The sequence below is a fragment of the Schistocerca piceifrons genome, chromosome 3 (genome assembly GCF_021461385.2).
Source record: "Schistocerca piceifrons isolate TAMUIC-IGC-003096 chromosome 3, iqSchPice1.1, whole genome shotgun sequence".
In the NCBI taxonomy this organism is placed as follows: domain Eukaryota; kingdom Metazoa; phylum Arthropoda; class Insecta; order Orthoptera; family Acrididae; genus Schistocerca; species Schistocerca piceifrons.
Window position 1 is genome coordinate 158,330,935 of NC_060140.1, and position 23,995 is coordinate 158,354,929.

The following is a 23,995-nucleotide window of genomic DNA, read 5'->3' on the forward strand; positions in this document are numbered from 1 at the left end:
TAAAGCTGTGAGGAGGGGTCATGAGTCATGCTTGGGTAGCTCAGTTGGTAGAGCATTTGCCCACGAAAGGGAAAGGTCCCGAGTTTGAGTCTCGGCCGGGCACACAGTTTCATTCTGCCAGGAAGTTTCATATCAGTGCATACTCCGTTGCAGAGTGAAAATCTCACACTCAAAAATCGTGTTGCTGAACAAAGCATGTTGGTATTCGACGCGGTTCCATACGAGAAGCTTGAAGAGGAAAAGTGTGAATTTAATGCTGCACAACAGAGGGAGAGAGAGGTGATGCTATCCGGGTTTTCAGCTACAGCTGTTGTTTGCTACGCTGCCTGGTGTGAAGGACAACACAGGCGACTCACACTGCAGCGGAGGAGTTGTACCAGATGCTTATCGTGGAGTGATGCAGAGAGAGAAATGACGTCATCGAGCAGTTTCGTGCCACAGTCCGTTGCATCGTTTGCATTGAAGATTTCTGTCAGGCAATTCTTCGAACTGGGCGGCATGTTGTGGAGACCTACTAGCTGGTGATCTACAGTGCTCTCAGCTGTCCACCAGGATTGTGTTGAATTTTGTGAACCTTCATTTGTTAATCTGGCCCAGTGCATTCTGTTCTGTAGGAGATCTGATTGAATTTTACCGCCCGTGTCCGCATTTTGCCGATATTACAAGTATTTCTGTTGAACACTAAGTGGCTTTCTTGCATGAAACCAGTTTGCAACCTGTTTACCCTCTAGAAGTTTATTAATGTAAAAAAAGAGGCAACTGGGAATTGAAGTTACATAAATTGATGGTATTTGTGTCATCGGATTTTCAAGTATAGTGTCCTTCCATATATAGTGTAACTAGTGATTATTATTGACACACGTTTCATGTTTTGATACCTAAGAGTGGTTATGTTTTTCACGGACTGAAGTGTATAGCATGTGCGTAACAGTCTTCTCTTTATGCCGCAGTTAATGGGCCCATTGTTGATGGTGGATTTCGTAGTTAGTAAGGCAAACATGACACCTGCTGAGAGCCGAGTTTCTTTGGTGTATTAACTAGGTACTCTTGCTACAGAGGGGCTATTTAAAACTTGCTATTACCTTTAGACCCTGCGATCTATGAATGTTGACGCTAAACAAGTATTTTAAAGATATGAATGAAGAGCTTTACTTTGTCCTTTACTACAACAGTGCTTCGATAATTATAATAGCGTTGTTAAATCTCCACACATAATGGTCGTGATGTTTAAAACTATTTTCACTTAATTTCAATGTGAATTTGATTCACAATGGTTTGTTTAAACTGTATTAAATTAACTGGAATGTGTCATTTAAGAGGTTGTGCCAGATTTCCTCTGTGAAGACCTTTGGAAAAGAAGGAGTATTGTTTGAAGTGCTTACTCTACTGTCGCTCACTACCTGTATCTCCGTACAGATACAGTTGCTACAATCGTAATTACCCTTCAGTAAATCATACACCCTACACTTTCATACCTTATCATCAAGTCACCTACATTCACCTGAAAGAACATTTCAAACCTGTGTTTATCTACTTCTTACAAGGTTGTTAGTGTGTCAACAGATAAAGTTCCCTCATTTTAGCTGCTTACACCACAAGTTATGCGTACGATTCGTGCCGTAGTCGTGCGTTTCTGATATGTCTTCCACTTCAGCAACTGTGAGTGGTTCTCTCTGCGTCGAGGAGCACGAGATGGAGGTATGAACAAACATTAATATCAGAAACGGTGTCTATTTCCTTTATTTACGTATACTTCTGCTCATTAACTTTCGAATTCCACGGAGAATTTACAGTAACCAACTGTTACTTATTGTCAATATCCATACGACTATTAAAAAGCAAAAGCAACTCTGTCTGTTACGATTTCAAGACCAAACCGCCCAGCCCATTTCTAGGAAGTTTTGTGCAGAGTTAGCGTGAACCCAGTGGGAGAAGACAGACCACTTTATAAAGTGTTTGGCACAATATATTTACTGCTTTGAAGAATATTGCGCCAATTAGGGATAAATATGTACGTTTTGAAAATTCCATTGTATCTGTGGAATTGGAACTTAATGATTTTGGTCAACCTTCTTTTATTTATATGTTCTACGCAGAATGATTCTACATAAATAGCACAATTCTTATACAGTGCCGACCGTGTTTAAACCTTGTTTCCATAGTAATATTACTAAATGGGAACGAACCGTTCTGTGTTATGCTTTCACAACTAAACCGCTGAATCCATTTTCAAGAAAATTTATATGGAGACAGATTGGAACACCAGAAAGAACTTAGGCTAGATTATAAAGTAAAGGAAAAAAATCGACCCCCGAGAGGGTCAAGTTTGGAATGGAATATTTTGTTTTAAATCAGTGAACATAACCCATGTTAAAAGGTTATTAAGTTTCTTGCATAATGCGCACATTATGTAATGTGTAGGTGCTTCAATAACACGATGATAACTGAGCGCTTCTAACCCGCCGCCCCGCCTCCCCGCTCCCACACTATGAGTTACGCTCACCCCAGCAGGAAGATAGGAGCTGATGTTATTGCATATGCAATAGCTTATTTACTGACCATCACTCATCATAACGTAACTAGATATATATGAGCAAAGCGGGTAACAGCTAGTAGTAGTATAACTAGTAGGACGAAAATATTGCAGAATTTGTTGGTGGTCTGAGGGTATACAGTGTGCAAAATTGCAACTGTTACCTCTGTATCTACAGATCTACATAAATATTTCACTCGTCAATGTGTAGTTCATGGTGGATGGTACATCGCACCGTAGTTGCGAACTTCATATTCTATTCTGTTTGTGTACTGAGCGAGGGAAGAGTGACTGCGTAATATGTATGTAAGAGAACTAATACCGCGTATCTTTTGCTCACAATCACTACAGCATGTATACGTTGGTGACACACTAATTGTAGCACATTCACAACGAAAACGTGCTTTTGAGTTATTTCAAAGTCTGTTCCTGCGGCTACTCCAAAAAAGAGAACAATATTCTAGAAGTGGTTTCACTAGCTTCATTGATGAAATTTTCTTTACAGATTCACCATACATTCCAAGAAAACGTTCGTAAGAGTCTAACTCATCCGTTCTTTGCCCTAATATTGATTTACCGGTTTCATTTCATTTCATACCACTTCCTAGTCATACAATGTGACCAGCTCAAGACGTTCACCACTTAGCTATACCGTTCTATGTCTTTGTCATAGGCGTTATGTTACACATATCCCCCTTTATAAAGAGCTGCCACTAGTTAAATCAGGTGCAACTTCTGTCGAAGTTATTCCGCAATTCCTTACGACGGTGATAATTTTCCGGGTCACAACTCCATTGTCACCGGTACTTCAGTCTTACCGTGTGTTATACTCATATGCGAGAGTAAGATGTGCTTACATTGCGCTAAGGACAGAAGAGTATGTGTAAATGAATACATGAATGGAATCTATGATCTTTGATACTCCAAGGAATTTTACGGTCTACTCGGAGAACATATAATCGACCTTTGTGATTTGTCATATGGAATGAGCATTCATGTCTGAATGGCAAGCACTTTACCACGCTAACTTGATATACACGGTGAACATTAATAAAACCAACAATCTGCGAATCGAGTAAGTAAGGTTCTCTGAACATCTGTCGAGAAATGCATAGTTGCCACACTAGATGGAGCTTACCTACAACAGTTCCTCTGACCACGTGCCTTGGGGTCATCGCGTGATAGCGGCTATGTGACTGACACACAGTACTGCATGCTGCAGAATGGTCCGGTATTCACGTCGGGAACAAGACGAGGTGGTGTACGGCCAAGCAGATGGAGACGGTCGAGAGGCAGCATGGCTATAACTAAACAAGTACGCTCACAGATACCAGACACATCGCACAACAGTTCAAGCCTTTTTGTAGTTTGCGTGATCATGAGTCTTTCAGACAAACGAACATGCAGGGAGATGGTGGACCGGATCCACACGATATTGAGACGAATTCTAGTACAAGCTCCAGACGAGTAGCCCACCAACATGGTGTAAGCCAATGTACGATTATGTGTCTCCAGCATGACAACTGCAACTATCCGTATCACCTGCAATCCCATGCAGGCCACCCTAAACATTTGTTGTCATGTGGATGAGATTCAGATCCCCACTGGGTTCCTCGACGATTTGTTGTTGTTGTGGAATGAACACATCCAATTGAAAACACATGTTCGTGTGACCTCTCTTCTCTATTTCCAGTCAGTAATCCGTCAGTGCAGTTTGTCGTATTTATTAATGTATAAGGTGTACAGCAATAACGTTAGACATAATCTGACAGGCAGAAAGATGTATTGGAGTGTCCATTCCACTTTTCACCTGGCAAGCTATAATACATGTGGCCAATGGTCTTGTCGCAGTGGTCAATCAGGTTCGCGTCAGATCACTGAAAGTAAGCGATCTCGGGATTGGTTAGCACTTGGATGGGTGACCGTCTGTTCGTCGAGCGGTGTTGGCAAGCCAGCTGAGAAGTTACTTTGTTGAAAAACAGCGGCTGCGGTCTCGAAAACTGATAAGACCAGGAGAGCGGTGATATGATTACTCGCCCCTCCATACTGAAATCCGGTTATCGGCTGAGGATGACACGGCGATGGGACGGTAAAACTGGGCCTTCTGAGGCGTATTGAGACGGAGTTTATATAGCATGTAAAAAATAGGAAAAAGTTTATGCAGTTTTGTAGAAACTTGTGCTTACGGAAGCTTTTCTTTTGACATTACCCATCGTTTCTGCTGAAAGCAGAATACTGGAATACTGATTAAAGCTAGTCGTTGAAACTACGTCCAGTTTAGAAACTGAACACAATGGCCTATAGATAGACGCGTCATTAGACAGGAATTTTATAAATAACACGGGAATTAAAACAATTTGTAGCTGCTACAATGAAGTTTGTGATAATATTGACACAATCCAAAACAAACGACTACAGTGGTCCCGGTGTGGACCTTGTGATGTACAAGCGGTCCATTAGAGAAAGAATTGAACAGTCAGAAACTCCAGATACATCAGAATATCTGAACATATTTAAATAAACGAGAGTATGATATAGTCAGTATACATAATGTACCGATAAACTAATGAAAAATCGATACTGTACCATGCCCATCGATAGCTAACTGCTACACTGGATAATGGATGTTAAGTTTGAGCATGAGCAAAGGCTCATTTATCATTCTGAAAATTCTACAGACATATATCATGCCTAGCTGCAAAATGCAACTCTCACACTTGCCACACATTACTTTAGGTCGTTGCGTGAATAGCTAACAGAAAGTAACTTCAAAGGAAGCTGCCATAATAGTAGTCAATAGCAACAACGTGGAAGGACCAGCCAAGAACACCATCGAACCATAGCAACTCGCAGAAAGCTGACTGCAAACAGTTAGGAAGAGAGAGGTTAGTGACTGAATCGATAGGGCTCACGTACATAACAAGCGGCCCTCGCAGGCTCCAAAGCATACTGAACGATGTGTTCGCGATGTCCTGTCCCAGTGGGAGCCAGAATGCAGTTTTATTCGCCATCGCTCCGTAGGGATAATATGGAACAGTAGCTAATGTAACGTTCAGTTTGAGCGCGCCTTACGTGATTCGATTAGAAACCTAAAATCCGCTGCTTTCTTTCCAGGTATGGCGCCTAACCATCTGGATCGTCTAAGTGGTACAAGGCGCAAAAAATTCCTGTTAGTTGCACGAAAGTAAATTATTTAAAAGTGTAGTAAAACGTATGTCAATTTTCTACAGTTTCTCCAGAAAAAATTCGGGACAATGTTTTTAGACAAGGAGAGACCATTGACCCAGATAAGACAAGACCTGTTAAAACATTCTGCCCAGTGGACTGGGAAAATTAATTAAACAGTATCGAGACACTACGGGATGCATGTCCCGCCGCCTTCCCCAGCACAGGTGCTCTTATGTAAGGAATCGATTCATATTATGCACCGCTGCGCTTGTTGACATCGTGAGTATGAGTCGCCAGAACATATGATGGTGATGTTTAGTTTGTGGGGCGCTCTACTGCGCGGTCATCAGCGTCCGTACAAAGTCCCAATTTTTACAGAGTCCTATCTAGTCACTGTCACAGGTAATGATGATGATGGTGATCTAATGTAAGACAAACACCCGGGCAGAGGAAATCCCCAAATCGGCCGGGAATGGAACCAGGGATCCAGTGATCCAGCCACTAGACCACGAGATGCGGCCCTAACTCATATGCAACTAGAGCCTGAGAGCATGAGTCATGGCAGTACGTCGATCGTCGACGGACTTCGAGTGACCTGTGCAGACGTTTCTACAACTCAGATGACGTTATGATGCACAGGAGATCGCCTATCGCTGGATTAAGCGATTTTCAGTTAATTTGTCGCGAAGCAGAAAGTGTTGCGTGGGCAGCTGCACGAATTTATAGAGGACGCTTCCAACACTTCGCACGATCGACATTTGTTTCTGTTTCCCAAAGGCTCTGGTTTTACTCGATTATTTTTCAATTCATTGGTTACTAAGTACGGTAGTTATCTTTATCTTTTTACATTTAATTCTGTATGCGAAATATATTGTCTTTTCTGATATGCTTTTATTTTATTATGAAATAAAATCACCATGGAATACAACTTGCGACTTCGTATTTAACTCGCATACATTCAGAGATACTGACTGTTTACTGCCCCACGCAGAAGACAGAGGCGCATTACATGAAGAACATACCATGGAAGCTGAGAAAAAAATTCCGGACCGCATCACGAAAGTACCACGCACAGTCATCACCCGCCAAGTGAGTGCCTCGGACACTGTGGTTTATCGCCCTTTGAGAGAGAACTGTCTGCGGCCTTACCACTTTCAATTTATTTATTTTATTTATCGTATGGCAATACAGACACATAAGAAACAAACAGACAAATCACTAATATAACAAACGTTAATAATTGCCAACCAACATTACTAATATAACAAAGTTTACGGATTACAAAGAACCGTCAAGTGTATTAATAAAATCTACCGACTCTGGAGTTGCGAGCAGGAAGTCGTCGGGGCTCCTATTATAGGCTCTTCTGGAACACTCTTCAACAATGTGGCTGATGGTCTGACTATCTCCGCAGTCACACTGAGGGGATGGTATTTTACCCCATTTATACAGGGAGTAAGCACATCTGCCATGACGAGTTCTAATCCTATTTAGAGTGGACCACGTTTTGCGTGGTAGGTCAAAACCAGGTGGCTTTTGTGTGATGCAAGGCATGTTATGATTTTTCCATGCGTTCCATTTTTCAGACCATGCGTCTGTGGTACTGAAACCTTCTTGTACACAGTTCCTTGCTGTTCATGTTGGCGGGTTCCTAGATCGAAGCCTATTAGTGTTTGCAACCTCAGTGTCTTGGTGGATTGGCAGGCCTCGATTTCCCATGATGTTTTTTTATTCACGTACAAGGGCGTCAGTATGTCGCTGGTGTGGCGGCGGGATGTGGCTTAATATTGGGAGCCATTGCGTTGGAGTGGGTTTAATTACTCCAGAAATAATCCTTAGGGAGTTATGCAACTGGACATCCACCTTTTTTACATGTGGGCTGTTTAGCCAAATCGGAGCACAGTATTCGGCAGCCGAGAATACAATTGCTAAAGCAGAGGTGCGGAGAGTGGAGGCCGTTGCTCCCCAGGTAGTACGACAGAGCTTTTGAATAATGCTGTTTCTTGTCTTTAATTTTTCGGCAGTCTTTGTTAGATGCTCTTTAAAAGATAGTGTTCTGTCCAGCGTCATGCCCAAGTACTTCGGAATTTTATTATGCCTGAGAACGGTGTTTTCAAATCGAATGTTTATTTCCTTTCCAGCGAGTTTGTTGTTGAGATGGAAGCAACTAACCTCTGTTTTGGAAGCATTTGGTTGAAGTCTCCACTTACGGAAATATTCACCCATTATCTTCAGGTCTTTCGTTAGGATATCCTCAGATGCTTCAATTGAGCTACATCTTGTAGCGAGGGCCCAATTGTGTTTCCGGCAGTTCTACCATACAGAGGCTAAACAGCAGTGGTGCAAGCACTGATCCTTGTGGTAAGCCATTCTTTAGTTTTTTGATGAAGCTATAGTCAGTGCCCATACTTATTTAGAACACCCTATCTTTGATCATGCTGTCTATTAAGCGTTCTATAGATTTGCAAGGAATTACTCGTAGAATTTTGTACATGATGCCTTCTCTCCACACAGTGTCGTAAGCTACTGAGAGGTCAATAAAGGCGACTGATGTTTTCAATTTTCTCTGGAATCCCGCCTCAATGTAAATACTGAGTGACAACACCTGGTCAGTACAACTTCTTCCTGGCTGAGAGCCTGCCTGTTCAACTGGGATCCCCCTGAACAATTCTGGGCTAATTGTGTTATATATAAGCCTCTCTAGTAATTTGTAAATTACAGACAGCAGGGCAATTGGTCTGTAGCTTTTTAGGTTGTCAGCTGGCTTCTGAGGCTTTAGAATAGCTATTACCTTAGATCGTTTGAGTTCTTGTGGGATGTTGCCAGTTTGCATTATGTTTGTGAAAAATTGAGCCAGCCATACTTTTGTATACTTGCCACAGTTTATTGTGAATTCAGAGTGAACGTAGTCGAAACCTGGTGCCTTTGTTGGTTTGACATCTTTCAGAGCTTTTTCTATGTCTTCTCTAGAGAAAGGGCAAGAGAGTTCAGTTTCTGTGGCTTCATGTTTTAAGATTTTGAGTTCTCTCTTCACTTGGATTGTATGAGTTTTATCCTTTGGTGTGTCCTAGACGTGTTAACTAGATGTGCAGCTATAGAATTTGGTCTTACAGCTGCTTTTTGTCGTTGTGCTAATGGGCTGCTACCTAGTTTTCTCAGCAGTGACCATGCTTGCCTGCTGGATGTTTGGAAATTGAGGCTTTCGACAGTTTCCGTCCACTTTCGTCTTCTGGCGGCATCCGAGCTGTGAAGCAGTTTATCCGCTATTTTCTGATCTCCGGATTCAAGGTAGCTCTGGTATAGTTCTTCGCAGGATTGGGACCATCCAGGGATGTATTCTTTGCGGTACCCTTTTGGTATGTGCTTCTTGGCAGTGCTTCTCATGGCACCAACAAATCTTTGGTAATTTTTGATAGTAGTTTGTATCCATCCCAAACATTTGTCCAGATCTGTGGAGAACCCAGTCCAGTTGGCTTCTTTAAAATTCCATCGTGGGCGAGGAATAGAGGTAATTAGGGGAATTTGAGTTCCTACCTCTATTATGATTGGACGGTGTTGACTGTGCGGAAAGTCGGACAGAGCTCTACGCAAGACCTTGAGAGGTTTGTCTCTGTTGTTGGACGAGACGAAACACAGGTCAGGGTTGTATTCCTGTCTCCAGGCAGCTGATCTAAACGTAAATCGATCCTTAGCATCGAATGCATGGTATAAGTATTCGTCTTCTGCCCATTTTGCTAGTGCTTCACCATTTGCATCGCTGTCTTTATACTTCCACTGTTCATGATGACTATTGAAATCCCCAACGTATGCAGCAGGATGTGGCTGAGTTTGAAGGACGTGGGCTGGCCAAGGTGTAGCAGGTGGCTTATAAATTTTGGAGACAGTAATGCTTCCGATTTTTGTGACAACGTTATGAATGTCTTCGTTTGTGGATGTAGAAATCAGGAAAGTGTTTTCAATATCTTGTTTGACATATGTGGCTACTCCATAAGACCTATGATAGGTCGCTCCCAACATTTCATAGCCTGGTATTTTGCCCCTTTTATTTAGTTGTTGCACTGTATCACAATGAGTTTCCTGTATAGCAACAAAGTCAATGTTGTCATTTTTCAATAGTTTTGATAGAAACTGGCACTTAGAATAGCTTATGCCTTCTATGTTTATGCGACAAATTCGAACCACAGGTCCGAGTTTCCTCGTCAGAGGGACCTGAGAAGGGCCGTTTGGTCTGTCTGGTTACATAACTCTTACTGAAAGTGTCTTATAGTCAGGAGATCCTCAGATTATCTGACTGCCAGTATGTGCTAGTTCATTTACCGTCACCCAGGGTGCACGTGTAGTGTTACACTACGGACGCGAACTAGTTTTACACCCCACCACTTTCAATGCACGCAACCGTTGGAAGAGCCTAATTTCCATCCGCAACGAGGATTCTCACAGTGATTTTATTGCAAAGTGCGCAGCAGGATTTTGTAAGCAAAATACTCATCACAGATGAAGCGTGTTTCACTCGCACTGGAATAACTAAATTCCATTACATGCCCTCATGGAATGTACACAATTTGAGGCAACACATTTTCAGCACCGCTTTTCTGAGAATATCATGGAGTGGTATAATTGTTGATTACATTATTGCGCCTCGTGTTACCTGCACGAGTGACTTGTCATAATTACCGAACATACCTAGAGACTACATTGTTATAATTTTTTTTTAGAAAATATTCCGTTGTCTGTGCGTCATAACATGTGATTCCCCTATGATGATCAAAGATTATGGAGATGTTTGAACAGACTATTTCCAGAACGTTGAATAGGACGCTATGGACCACGTCGGCGGTCAGCAACCAGTCTTGATTAAAACCAATGGATGTTTACTTTTGGTGCAATATGAAGGATTTATTTGTCCTCATCACGTAAGAAAATAATGGACAAACTTACGCAGAGGATTTTCGATGCTGCCATTCAAAGCAAGTGTGTATGTGTGAACTAATGCGATGAAATTGGATTCGCCGTAAATTCGGTTCGACCCTTTGCTGTACTATTGCCGTAAGAATAAACACAGTATTACCTCGTAGCGTAGCGGTAGCGTTACTGCATACCAAGCAGGGGACTGGGTGCTGTGTGCCCTTCATCATCATTTTCAGCATCATTGACTTGCAAGTCGCCGAAGTGGCGTCAGCTAAAGAGGACTTGCAATACGGCGGCCGAACTCCCACGAATGGGGCCTCCCGGCCAAGAATGCAATACGAACATTTCGTTTCATATTTCTTACAAAAGGAAAATAATCTCAATTCAGTTTTGTTATGGTATGTTGTAATAAGAGAAAAATGTTGATTGTAGTGAATGTACAACGAATTACGAAGTATTTGGTTGATTTTCTGCCCCTCATGATATCAAAAACACAGCATCACACAAATGAAAATTGCTTTTGTTATATAAGACTTAAAATTAATAGGCTCTTTTGGATACTTACCGTATGTCGTTGCTACAGTAATTGACACAGTAACCGAGCGGTTCTAGTAGCTACAGTCTGGAACCGCACGACTGCTACGGTCGCAGGTTCGAATCCTGCCTCGGGCATGGATGTTTGTGATGTCCTTAGGTTAGTTAGGTTTAAGTAGTTTTAAGCTCTAGGGGCTGATGACCTCAGCACTTAAGTCCCATAGTGCTCAGACCCCTTTTTTGACACAGTAGCAGAACCTATATCGTCACACCTAGTAGACACGTCTATACTTGAGTAATCAATGAGAGTGACACATTAATGTTGAGTGTCAGACATTAGTATAACATGTTCAAGATTCAGAACCCGCGGAATAAGGCGAATTTAAAAGTGGACATTTTAACGAACATCTTTCACAGTTTTATAGTGCTCATGAACATGTCGTATATTGAAAAATCGTGGGCGTACTAAGCTACGATTTGGTACACCGTACGTTACTATCGTTTACGTGAAATATTCGCCGCCAAGTGAAGCGTACTGCTTTTTGTTAAGAACATAATATTTTCGGGGCTTAGATTAGGTTTTATCATCCTGAACTTCATGCACATCAGTGATATTTGCCTATAATTCTTTGCATCGCTCCTACTTCAGTTTCAGATGATAAGAACGAGTGTACTTTTTCAGTCACACATGCACCGATCAGCCTGGTGGCGTCTGGGGCACGTGACGCTGTAACAAAATTATGTAAGCTGAGCGGACAAGGACGGGGGTCACACTAGAGAGGACGTGGGTTTCAAATGGGGAAATTCATTAAGATAAGCGATTTTTGCAAAGGGAAGTTTTTACTACGCAGTCCTGTGAACGAATATCTCTAAAACGGCCAAGGTGCTCGAATGTTCATCTGCTACTGTCGTAAGCATCTACGGCAAGAGGTAGAAGGACAGTGAAAATACCACCGTACGCTAAATGGTTGGACGTCCACGGATCTTCACTGAACGAAGGGTTTGGAAGCATATCTGCTCTGAAGAATAGGCTCAATGCTCATCTGTGGCATCTCTTCCTAAAGAGCACAGTAGTGGTGCACTCACAAGTATTTCGGTGCGAACTATTTATCGTACATTGGCGAACATGGAGCTCTGCAGCAAGCCACTCCTATGTGTTCATATGTTGACCCCAGGACGTCGTCAGTTACAATTGCAGTGTGCACCGAACCATCGGGGTTCGACCGTCGATCAGCGGAAACCTCTCAACGCTTAGGGTAAATCAGATTTTTTCTGCAGTAGGTCGATGGTCGTCAGAACAAACACCATCGCCGACCGGTGTGGCCGTGCGGTTAAAGGAGCCTCAGTCTGGAACCGCGTGACCGCTACGGTCGCAGGTTCGAATCCTGCCTCGGGCATGGATGTGTGTGATGTCCTTAGGTTAGTTAGGTTTAATTAGTCCTAAGTTCTAGGCGACTGATGACTTCAGAAGTTAAGTCGCATAGTGCTCAGAGCCATTTGAACAAACACCATCATCGATGTGAACGGCTGCTTGAAACGTGCAACGCGCTACAGACGCAGGCTGGTGGGAGCAATTATCATGTTATGTGGGACTTTCTGCTACACTTGCGTTGGACCTGTGAAGGAGTAATCGAAGACACAGCTGATAACCATCTGATGTCTTCCCCGACGTCATCTTTCAGCAGCATGAAAGTCCATGTCTCGGAGCTAAGTTGTTTGAGCAGCATTATAGCGAACTCACGTTGATGTCTCGGTCACCCAGTTCGCCTGGTGTAAATCCTACGGAACCCATCTGGGTCGCTATCGGGTGCCATCACCGCCTACGCAAATCAGTGGCTCGTTATTTACGCGAATTAGATGAACGTTGCGTAGACATCTAATGTTACATACCTACACAAACCTATCAACAAACTGTCGGATCCCTGATACGCTGAATCAGTGAAGTATTTCGTTACCAAGACTGACAAACAAACTATTAAGGAAGTGGTCATCATAATTTGGGTCATCAGTGTAGCTGTTAGTTGCGCAAGCGTTTCTCGATAATTATGAGCTACGAAAGGAGCCAGTTCTGTCGCGTATTTTGTGAAAGATATAACCATATATCCACCACAATCACGTGCCTTTTTCGCTTTCAGTTTTTTGATTGTCTTTCAATGCCTGGTGCTAATATCGATATGGCTAGTTTGAGGGTCTATGAGGCGGTCGAATATTGCTACTATAGTATCGTCTTGCATGTATATATTTTTAAAGGTGGAATCTAAAACTTACACTTTTTGTGTTTAGTTTCAACGTCTGGTCGATCCACGATATATTAAAGGAACGGTTTAATCCTATTTACTGACTTCACATACAACCTGAATTTTTTAGAACTTCTTCACTGTCGAAATTATTGTAGACTTTGTGCCTGACAGACTTCACGGAGGAATGAGCTGCTATTAGCTTTCCTTCTGTCGGCATCCTTACAATGTCTCTTGCAGCAAGAGTATAGAAGCGTCTGTTTTCCAAACACGTTCTAATCGTACCACGGAATCAGTGTGGTTCTTCACCGTCTTTTATTAATTTACGTGGAACTCGCCCATGGCGTGACTTATTCTGTCTTCCCACTTTGAGCACAGTTTTTCCGAATTTAGCAAATCTGTAATAAATGTTGCTATTTATGCAAAATAGTTTGATTATAATTCTCCGTCATATCGACCAAACACAAATACCGATTTCGTTCTTTTGCTCAGCTTTCTCCCTTTCGCAGTCATTGTTCCTATGAAAGCATCATTGTCGTTGATTTATCTCTCTTTGATGATATTCTCGAAAAGGACGGGTCTCTTGGTAACTGGTAAGTATAGAACATTTCTTGCACTCACGGGTTGTAGGGAACGTTGTTCAAGGCAGCTGATGGACAGGACTCTATACAGATGACATACGTACAGTTTTCCAAGTCATTAACGCACAAGATATAGTCATCACCAACTGCTGTCGTATGTACGGGGTATTTCAGTGCTCATGTGACTGCAACTCGTGTCTCCAGAAACACACAATCATTAACCCAAGTGAACTCAAGTCCAAGAACCACGGTGTTTCTCGTGCTTACTTATTCTCAATTGGACATCACTAGAATTAATGCTTCTCCTTGTCGCAACAAAAATGTTTCAATTCATTAAAATGTTTCTCTATTTAGTGCTGCGACATCTTATAAAATACTTAAAAAGTTAAAATACTAAAACGAATCGACGTTTCATCATTGTTGCAGTGGTCATCCTCAGGAAAGAGGCTAATATGCTGATGAGCGGGTGCTTCATTACAGCGCAAACGGTGTTATTAGACTGACGACAGTACATATGTGATATGTTACACAAGTGCATTTGCGGGTGTTAGAAAAGAGACACAGAAAGAGAGATAAGGGATTGCTGGCAGTTGGTAACTCGCGACGAATCAACGAGAAGCGCCTGCAAGCCCTGTTTTACTAAGGTTAATACAGCAGAAACGACGCCAGTTGCTCAATACCCCGCGGTCACTAGAGGATTTGATTTCTGAGAGCCAGGACGGAGGGACGCCGAATCAGTTTTTCTTGTTGATGTGATCAGCCTGATTCAGGATTTCGATTGCCTCTCCTGTTTTGCGTGCCTTCCGGTTTCGTCAGTGAAGGCGGCGCATCACGCACACTGGATATTGTGTACGACAGCGGCGTTGGCAACATTTTCTGTATCATTAGTGGTCCCTACCGAATCCTGTATTCTGCCAACACTGTCCTAAACTTTTCTGATGCATCATTCCTACCAGACCACTGATGCCCTTAACGTAAGGTAAGTGCACCACCAGTAGCTGATGGATTTGTTTAGTACCTCTTCTTGTGGAAACTTCCTGGCAGATTAAAACTGTGTGCCCGACCGAGACTCGAACTCGGGAACTTTGCCTTTCGCGGGCAAGTGCTCTACCATCTGAGCTACCGAAGCACGACTCACGCCCGGTACTCACAGCTTTACTTCTGCCATTATCTCGTCTCCTACCTTCCAAACTTTACAGAAGCTCTCCTGCGAAACTTGCAGAACTAGCACTCCTGAAAGAAAGGATATTGCGGAGACATGGCTTGGCCACAGCCTGAGGGATGTTTCCAGAATGAGATTTTCACTCTGTAGCGGAGTGTGCGCTGATATGAAACTTCCTGGGAGATTAAAACTGTGTGCCCGACTGAGACTCGAACTCGGGACCTTTGCCTTTCGCGGGCAAGTGCTCTACCATCTGACCTATCGGACTCACGCCCTGCACTCACAGCTTTACTTCTGCCAGAGACGAGATACTGCCAGAAGAAGGGGAAGTTCCCGAATTCGAGTCTCGGTCGGGCACACAGTTTTAATCTGCCAGGAAGTTTCGTATCAGCGCACACTCCGCTGCAGAGTGAAAATCTCAGTCTGGAATCCTCTTCTTGTTGTTCTGTTGTGTCTGTGGCCTCGGAAAGTGTTATTTTCCTTTTGCAATTCTTATTTGATGCATTGTTCATGATTGATTTGGTGGGCTCGAGAGGTCAGCGTGTGATAGACTGAAAACTTCTGGGCCGGGTGGTGGCGGGTAGGTTTCCTGCAGGAATTTTGTCCCACATTTCTGTTGGAAGTTCTCCAGATTTCCGCATCCAGGAATGGAACTGCACACTTACTGTTGGTTCAAGATTGAACTGGTTCATCTTAGGAAAGCTCTGCTACTTCAAGTAAATAAGGGAAGTGTCATCCACATGTCGGAACCAACAGCGTTGGTGGAACCGCACGGAGCCGAAGGTAGTTGACCCAATGCTTGCTTGAAGATGTCTCATGCATTTGGAGAGAGGCGGGATCACATTTTTATTTCGCTGTTTGCACATTTATTTAGAACGTCAGGTGAAATAACTTAACTATAAGCGTAACAGCACCGGATGACAGATATCAGGTGGTGTTCGTTCCTGAATGAGTCCGCAGCTCGTGGTCGTGCGGTAGCGTTCTCGCTTCCCACGCCTGGGTTCCCAGGTTCGATTCCCGGCGGGGTCAGGGATTTTTCTCTGCCTCGGGATGACTGGATGTTGTGTGCTGTCCTTAGGTTAGTTAGGTTTAAGTAGTTATAAGTTCTAGGGGACTGATGACCATAGCTGATAAGTCCCATAGTGCTCAGAGCCATTTGAAACATTTTCGTTCCTGAATGATGCCGATTGTATCACGACAGAGTTGAAAAATATATCAATCTACTGTACATGCTGCTCCTGCATAAGTGAAACGAAATAAATAGGAGCCTTCGCATATGATTCCCATGTATCCCATTTTGATCGTAATTATCTAGCAAGACACTTCACCAGATAGCGGCTACGTGCGTCGGTCCCTTTAACAATAGGCTTGAGGGGTCAGCTTCCGTTATGAATCGTTGGTGGCTTAGAAATTATTGAAGACACTGCGACTGTGGTGATAAGTCTACTACTGTATCATGAACGTTGCTGGGGTGCTAGATTAAGGTTCGTGTCTTCTTAAAAATCTTTGCCGTTCTATCACTCCCACAATCCGATAAATAATTTCGCCAGATAACAACATACCCTTATAGGATACACAAGAAATTTTGCTTCGTACTAGGTTCCGAAGTACAAAGACAAACCATGTGGCACTGTATGAGATGGTCGACATTACGAGCAGATGCTAAAAAAAATGTACTTAGTTCTTTAACAGCCAATAGCGAGGGAACTGTGTCCTTCGTGCATTGTCTATAATGCAACAGTTTACTTTGAAGAGACGTTAGTGCAGCTTACGCGTCGCATTTTGAGGCTCTGTTTCTCTGTAGCCGAGACCAAAGGTCCGAAAATTAGTCATGCCGCGATGTCTAAATTAATGGGGAGATCAATGTCATTTGTATAAATGTGAATGACACGCTAAATTGGTTAAAAACGTGGTCGACTTTAACAATGCGCTGCACTCACGTCGCTTCTTGTGTAACTTAGTGAAAACTTAAAAGAAAAGGAATGCTTTTTGGATATTGCATGAAGGACAACGGTTCTCTGTACTCGGATGTGGAAGAACTAAGGCCAATTCTTTTACAGTATTAGTGTTACCTATCATGCTCTCACTTAGCAGACTGTACTTATCCTACTGAAATCAGAAGAAAACTATCGACAATCAACGAAAATGAAAAATACGAGAGGCAACTCCTTTGTTAGCATACATATAGACACTGTTGTCATTAATTCCTTACTGAACGAGGTGGCGAGGTGGCGCAGTGGCTAGCACAATGGAGTCGCATTCGGGAGGACGACGGCTAAATCCCGCTTCCGGCCATCCTGATATAGGTTTTTCGCGATTTCCCTAAATCGCTCCAGACAAATGTCCTGATGATTCCTTCGAAAGGGCATGGCCGACTTCTTTCCCGGTCCTTCCCTAAGCCGATGAAACCGATGATCTCACTGTCTGGTCTCCTCACCCAAACAACCCAACACCAACCCAACTAATTCCTTCAAAGTAATATTCCCTCGATAGTTCAGAACTGATATGCTGCTTTAACATCAGAGAAGGATAGAAGAAGATGTGGAGCACCCCTAAACATGTGAAGGATTGCCACACGCGAAGCCTCAGTTAATATGGATGACGCATTCAACTTTTGCAGAAATCTTGAATGGCCGTGAGACAGCTGAGAGTAGAAACGTGCCGATAACATTGAGATGTAAAGAGTACATCAGAATCCCCTGTAAAGGTGTGGAGAGGTGGAGTAACCCGTACTGAAGAGAATCATATAATATATATCATAAAAGTATGGTAGATGCGCCCACTTCTGAGTATGTAATCTCGGTTGCACGAGTGCAGGGATAGGTAGGGTAAGGGTCTCATAAAGTCATTGAATCCTCTGCTGAGATAAGCTGGCCCTTAGTTATTGCAACTGCCTTTGATATGCTGTAGACTGAGCCTGGGACGAAGATAGCGTGTGAGTTCGTCTCACAGATGTTCTGTCGGGGACACATCTGATCTTGTTGGCCGTTGGAGCACCTCATAACACGCAGACAGTTCATAGACACACTAATCACGTGTGAATGAGCATTGTTCTGTTGAAAAATGTCTCCAAGAAACAGACTCTTGGGAGTTCACGCCGGAGTATGTTCGTGACAAACAGCTGTGCCTTAGAGTTCCCTCAGTCATTACCAGTCGTGACCTAGAGTAATACCAGCTGGATCGCCACGGAGTGACCCAAGGAATAACATCGCTGTGCCTCTTCACAACATTGGAAGACTGAAACTTCTTCCTAGGTCACCACAATACTCTCAGGATTAATGTAGAAAGGTGATTCATCGCTGATCAAAACACGACACCATTCATCAGCATGTCCGTACACCCCCTTCGCGGGATTACTCCAAACACAGCCATCTGCCTTGTAGTGTTATCTGTGGCCTATGGATGAGACAGTAAAACAGACTAGTCCGACCAATGGTGCGGCATGACAGGGAATGTTGCGGGAAGTCCGCTACTTGTTATCGGTGGTGCATATTAGAACAATAGTCTTCTCTTGTGGTCAGACGTGCCTGATCAGTAACTTCAGAAAGACTGTGCCAGCCCTCGCACTCCCATGCAGCCTAACATCAGGTCACTGCCGCAACTAAGTACTCGACAAGTCTGGATATTGTATCATTTAACCAGCCTGTCAACTGGAATCCCACAAAAATGGCCCTTTCAAACAAAACACGTTGTCTCTCACAGGTATGCGAGACATACGTGTGCTTCACAGAGATCACTCAACATCTGACGCTATTAACGCCACCAAGAGGTCTGGTGACAACACCAACAACACCAATGCACCTTTGGTGGACATTTTACTTGCCAAAGAGTGTTTCAACTCTAATCATTCACGTATGCGCCGCTGGTTTGTATGTGAACAATGTTACGTTTGAGCCGTAGTTGTGTCCGGCTCTTCGAAAAGCGCGCCAGGCAGAGTGCTTTCTCTTTGCGTCTAGTGTTTGCGGTGGCGCTTTCGGTCTGGCGCGCTGTTTGGATCGCTACCGCCCTATGGCGGGAGGGGTTGAGCAAGTGTACGGTCGCGTGACGATCGAGGAGCTCGTACTGGGCGGTGACCGAGAGAGGTGGTGGCGCGAGCGGGGCCCTGTTGTTGGGGGTCATCAACTGCTCGCCACGTGCTTTGCCCGACCACTTGGTTGTCAGGGGCTAAGTCTGCCTTACCCGCATGTACGTGGCTTATGAAGCTTAGAAGCCGTGGTGCAGGAGATCAGCGCGTGAGACCGTATGTCTTCTTATCGGCCGTTGAAACCACTGGCAGCGGTTGGCTCTGACGAGCGTTTGGAAGTGCAACGCGTTCCCGGCGCTGTGGTGGAGTGTGAGAAGTTGAGTACTGTTTTTAGGTAAAAGGGGTTTTTCAAGTTCTAGTGAAGTGTATGAGTTTCTTCACCAGTGGTTTTGTTGGGGTCTTCCCACCACAGTTTTCGTTTGCCTGTCCGCGGGATTGTAATTGCTTCTTAGTCGGGCTGTTTCATTCACACCTCGATTTGGTGATTTATGGCCGGTGTCGCGTGTCTCTGTGGTTCGGAGCCTGTGCAGGCACCGCCCTTGCTGCATCTTCTGGTTTTGGGTAACTCGCGGAGGTGGTGGTTTGTGTTGGAAGTTTTGGGGCTGATCTGCTGTGGCCCTGTAGACCACAAATAACTGTTCTGCGTATTGTGACTTGGGCCCCTTTACACGTGTCACTCCCTCACCGAGCTGTTTATAATGTGAAGCTTTGTGTGCTGGCTTATTCACATTTATCTTGTAACAACTGACAGGTGTAATACAAGTTACTTAACTGTCGAGATACAACTTGTGGTGTCACCGCCAGACACCACACTTGCTAGGTGGTAGTTTTAAATCGGCCGCGGTCCATTAGTACATGTCGGGCCCGCGTGTCGCCACTGTGTGATCGCAGACCGAGCACCACCACAAGGCAGGTCTCGAGATACGGACTAGCACTCGCCCCAGTTGTACGGACGACGTAGCTAGCGATGCACACGGACGAAGCCTCGCTCATTTGCAGAGCAGATAGTTAGAATAGCCTTCAGCTAAGTCAATGGCTACGACCTAGCAAGGCGCCATTAGTAACATTGCATGGATCTAAAGAGTCTCACTTGTATCGCCACAATCTCCAGATGTACCAAAAGGATGGATTAAAGTTAAGTATTCCAGAAGCTACGTAATTTTCTTTATAGCATTCATTACGTATCCTGTTTCAGACCTCCCGCCATCCTGCTTTAACTTAGCGCGTGCCTTTCGGCTTCCTCTCATTGTGTCTAGGCTGTCTTGTCTAGACACAACACAACTATTTTAGCTTTAGTACAAACTAGCTACTTAAAGGTGTTTTTTAAAGGAATTGTTCTCTTCCATATATATATGTGAAAAGTGTAAAATCGTATTATTGGGAAGTTGTGAACGTCATACCTTGCAATATCCTTCACATAGAAAAAATTTGCCAGCTATTTAAAAGAGTTTTTTCTTAACTTTTGTCTTTTATATATATGTCAAGCTTAAAATCTTATTATTGGGAAGTTGTTAATGTCATACCTTGCAATCTTCTTTTCACAAAGAAAATTTGTCAGCTATTGGAAATTGTTTTGAAATCGTTTTCTTAAAAAATGCCTGACTTTAAAATTTATTATTGAGAAAGTCTTTTAAAATAAAAGGGTATGATCAGCCGTGTGTGTTATTTCACCAGCACTTCCTGGCCCCTACTTCCACGGTAAACGTTTTGGTATAACATGTGTACCTGAGTTGCTGTTTGTGAACCGCCCTAATTAATGGTTCAAAGTTGATATCCCACCACGTCTGCCTGATGCTTCATTTTTATGACTGGCATTTTATGAACAGTAAATTTTGCGAGAACAGTGTTTACAGTGCGTTTAAAATAAGTTACGACTTTTACAGGGGAGCGTAGTTGCCAGCGTGTGCTGGATGCGTTAGCAGACGACCAAAATAGAATTGTAGGCCTACTCGGCACGGAATCTGGCTAACTAGCTTGACTGCGTAAACAGCAAGTTGCACGATCTTTCTCAAGCGATGTTAGAGAAACGAGTTGGTTATAAACTTTCTACCTCGCACATCCTATAGCTGAATTCGTTACCTTCACGATGAACCACCAATCGTTACAAATGGTTCAAATGGCTCTGAGCACTATAGGACTTAACATCTGAGGTCATCAGTCCCCTAGATTTAGAACCACTTAAACCTAACTAACCTAAGGACATAACACACATCCATGCCCGAGGCAGTATTCGAGGCAGTATTCTAACCAGCGACCGTAGCAGCAGCGCGCTTCCGGACTGAAGCACCTAGAACCACTCGGCCACAGCGGCCGGCGCCCATCGATTCGTAAATGGTTGTAGTTACTGTGATATTTTGATAGTAGGTAACTTCTCAGTTTGCAGTGAAAAACATGTGTCGCTTTGGATTTGTATTTCGTGCGTATTAGGTTACATGTTGCTGGGAATTAAATGTAGATAATATATTGAAGTAGTCTTTAAACTTGGAACGGTATCGCTGTCTGTTTTCAGTCTCGAGAAAATGGAATTTGTGAAACCTCTCCGTCAAGAATTCGTGCGTGAGTGAAAAAACTAGGATGAAATATTCATAAATTCCTCGTCTCTCATAAATGATATGAGATATCGAAACGAGATTCTGGTAAATGATAGCGCGGCAAGACGAGAATGTTTTTCCATATGATTAATATGCGAAACTTCTTGATCTTCAACGATGTTCAAGCGACCACTTTTTTTTCACTGAAATAATGTAATTATTGAGAACCATAGATAGCTGATGACAAGAGAACTGCTGTATGTCTCCTTACAATAGACGTGAAGAAGTTACAAGTTAATTTTTTTACTCAGAATGGGCTGAATCATAAATTATTGACCTTACTTGCACTGAGTTCTTACTTTCGTAATACACTGTTTTCGAATTCTGTCACAATTTCGCCTGCGTTAGAACGTTAGATGAATGTTTCTAAACTCTGCTATGTTTTGACAAAAGAAGCAGATTTCAAAATACAAAAAATGTTACGTATTCGTCAAGACTCGTCACAGTCTATGTATCAGTGTCTTCTCAACTACCTTGTGGAATGGCCGACAACTCGAGACCACTCCTGTTGTGTAACATCGGCAGTGGCTTCTTTTGTCAGCATTTCAGCCTCAATGAGTGTAAACTTCTTGTGTTTTGTCACATTACTTTTCACCTAGGTTTACATATTCTCGGTCGGATTTAAATGAGAATCATACGTAGAAAGCCTGATTAAAATATGCCCTTTATCATTATCCAGTTCGTCGACCTGGTATAATGAAGTGTTGGCTTGTACAGCACTACACGTTCCATTAACTTCGCCATATACGTGCTAGGCTCAACTTTATCTTAAGGAATATTTCATTGTATCCAGAGAAAAAAAATACAATTTCAATGTATTGTTGAACCGGCGCAAAACATCCGCTTTCCTGCACTGTATTGTTTGAGCTTTGTACGGCACAACAGAGCGGTTTGCAGTATTGTCCATTACTACATTCCGAGGAATGTTTGGCAGCTGAGCAAACATGCTTACGCGTCTTTTTCAGTTCCTTAACACTGACGAGCAAGGATCTAGGGAATGTTTAAGAGTTGCTCGGGATAAGAAGCAAATACGTGGCGATGTATCGTTATTCAAATGCAGACATACTGAGTAGTTTTACAGCACAAATAGGGCTACTACTGAGAGTAAACTATTTGGAGACTAAATTTTGACTCTAAATTAAGGAGTTGTAATTCTAAGCGGTAATTTCTACGACGAGAGGAGCAAATCAAAAGAGTGTGTCGCAATTCTTGATACGTACATGTGATTCCGAATTTGCTAAATTACTTCACATATTAGGTTGGCATTACACCTGAACGAATAGAAATTTAAGATGAACAGGAACGTTGCCAAGAATTTCCTGAAATTTTAAACAGGTCTCACTGCAGTTACTGTTGCTGACTACAACACTTACTGAAATTTTAAACATATACCACCGTAGATACTGACACTGATGTTAGATTTATATGGCTTTATACAACGATCTGCACAATACTGACAGACGTGTGAAACAAAATGCGAAGCTTAGTTCTAGTCGAGCAGTTGTTGGACATTTACTATAACGACTTTGAAACTGGTAAGTAGGAGGATAATTTTATTTCTTATTCGTATAACAGGTCAGCCTCAGTGGTTGAACTGGAATAACGGAGTCTTTTAAAATGATCAGTGCAAACTCAGTTCTTTCCAGTGTTTGGTGAGGCAATGGAGGTAAAGCTTGAAACTTTTTTGTCAACAGCTTTGAATCTTTCGTCATGTTAGTAGGTATATTTACACATTATAAAACTGACAAATATATAACTAATAAACATCATTATTGTGAGTCTATAGACGTGCTGTTTGATTACAGGAAAACGGAGAAATTTCAACGAACAGAAGGAACCCCAAAGTCACGCCAGCATTTGAGGAAGTGCTGGACTCCATCGGGTCGAGAGGAAAATTTCAGACAAGGCTAAATATTGTTTTCAACTGCGTCGGCCCATGTCTCAATATGTTAAGTATAAATATTTTCTTTCTAGCAATGCAGACGCCTGATCACTGGTGCCATGTTCCTGGCAGGGAACGTGCCAACCTGTCGCTGGAGGAGTGGAAGAATTTTACAATTCCGAGGTGAGACTCACTTCAAAACGTGCGTCATAGCATTATAAACACCACATATATCACACTCTGTACTGCAATAGTAATGGAGGTTTAACTTGCCATTCTTTCTGAGCGTTCCAATCACTTCTCTCCTTCCTAAAAATACAGCTCTCATTTCTGTCTCTTTCTTATTTCTGGTAACTCCATGTATTTTCCCAAGTC

General features: G+C 42.9%; 1 protein-coding gene across 1 annotated transcript in view; it reads left to right on the plus strand.

Annotated features, from left to right (window-relative positions):
- The first annotated feature begins 1,614 nt into the window (after window positions 1-1,614).
- The window catches only part of LOC124790029 (solute carrier family 22 member 7-like), a 127,997-nt gene continuing 105,616 nt past the window's right edge, over window positions 1,615-23,995 (plus strand). Inside the window, exons 1-2 of the mRNA XM_047257585.1 lie at window positions 1,615-1,698; window positions 23,544-23,803. Of these exons, the coding sequence (XP_047113541.1) occupies window positions 1,639-1,698; window positions 23,544-23,803 (320 nt within the window). The 5' untranslated portion in view covers window positions 1,615-1,638. The remainder of the gene's footprint in view (window positions 1,699-23,543; window positions 23,804-23,995) is intronic.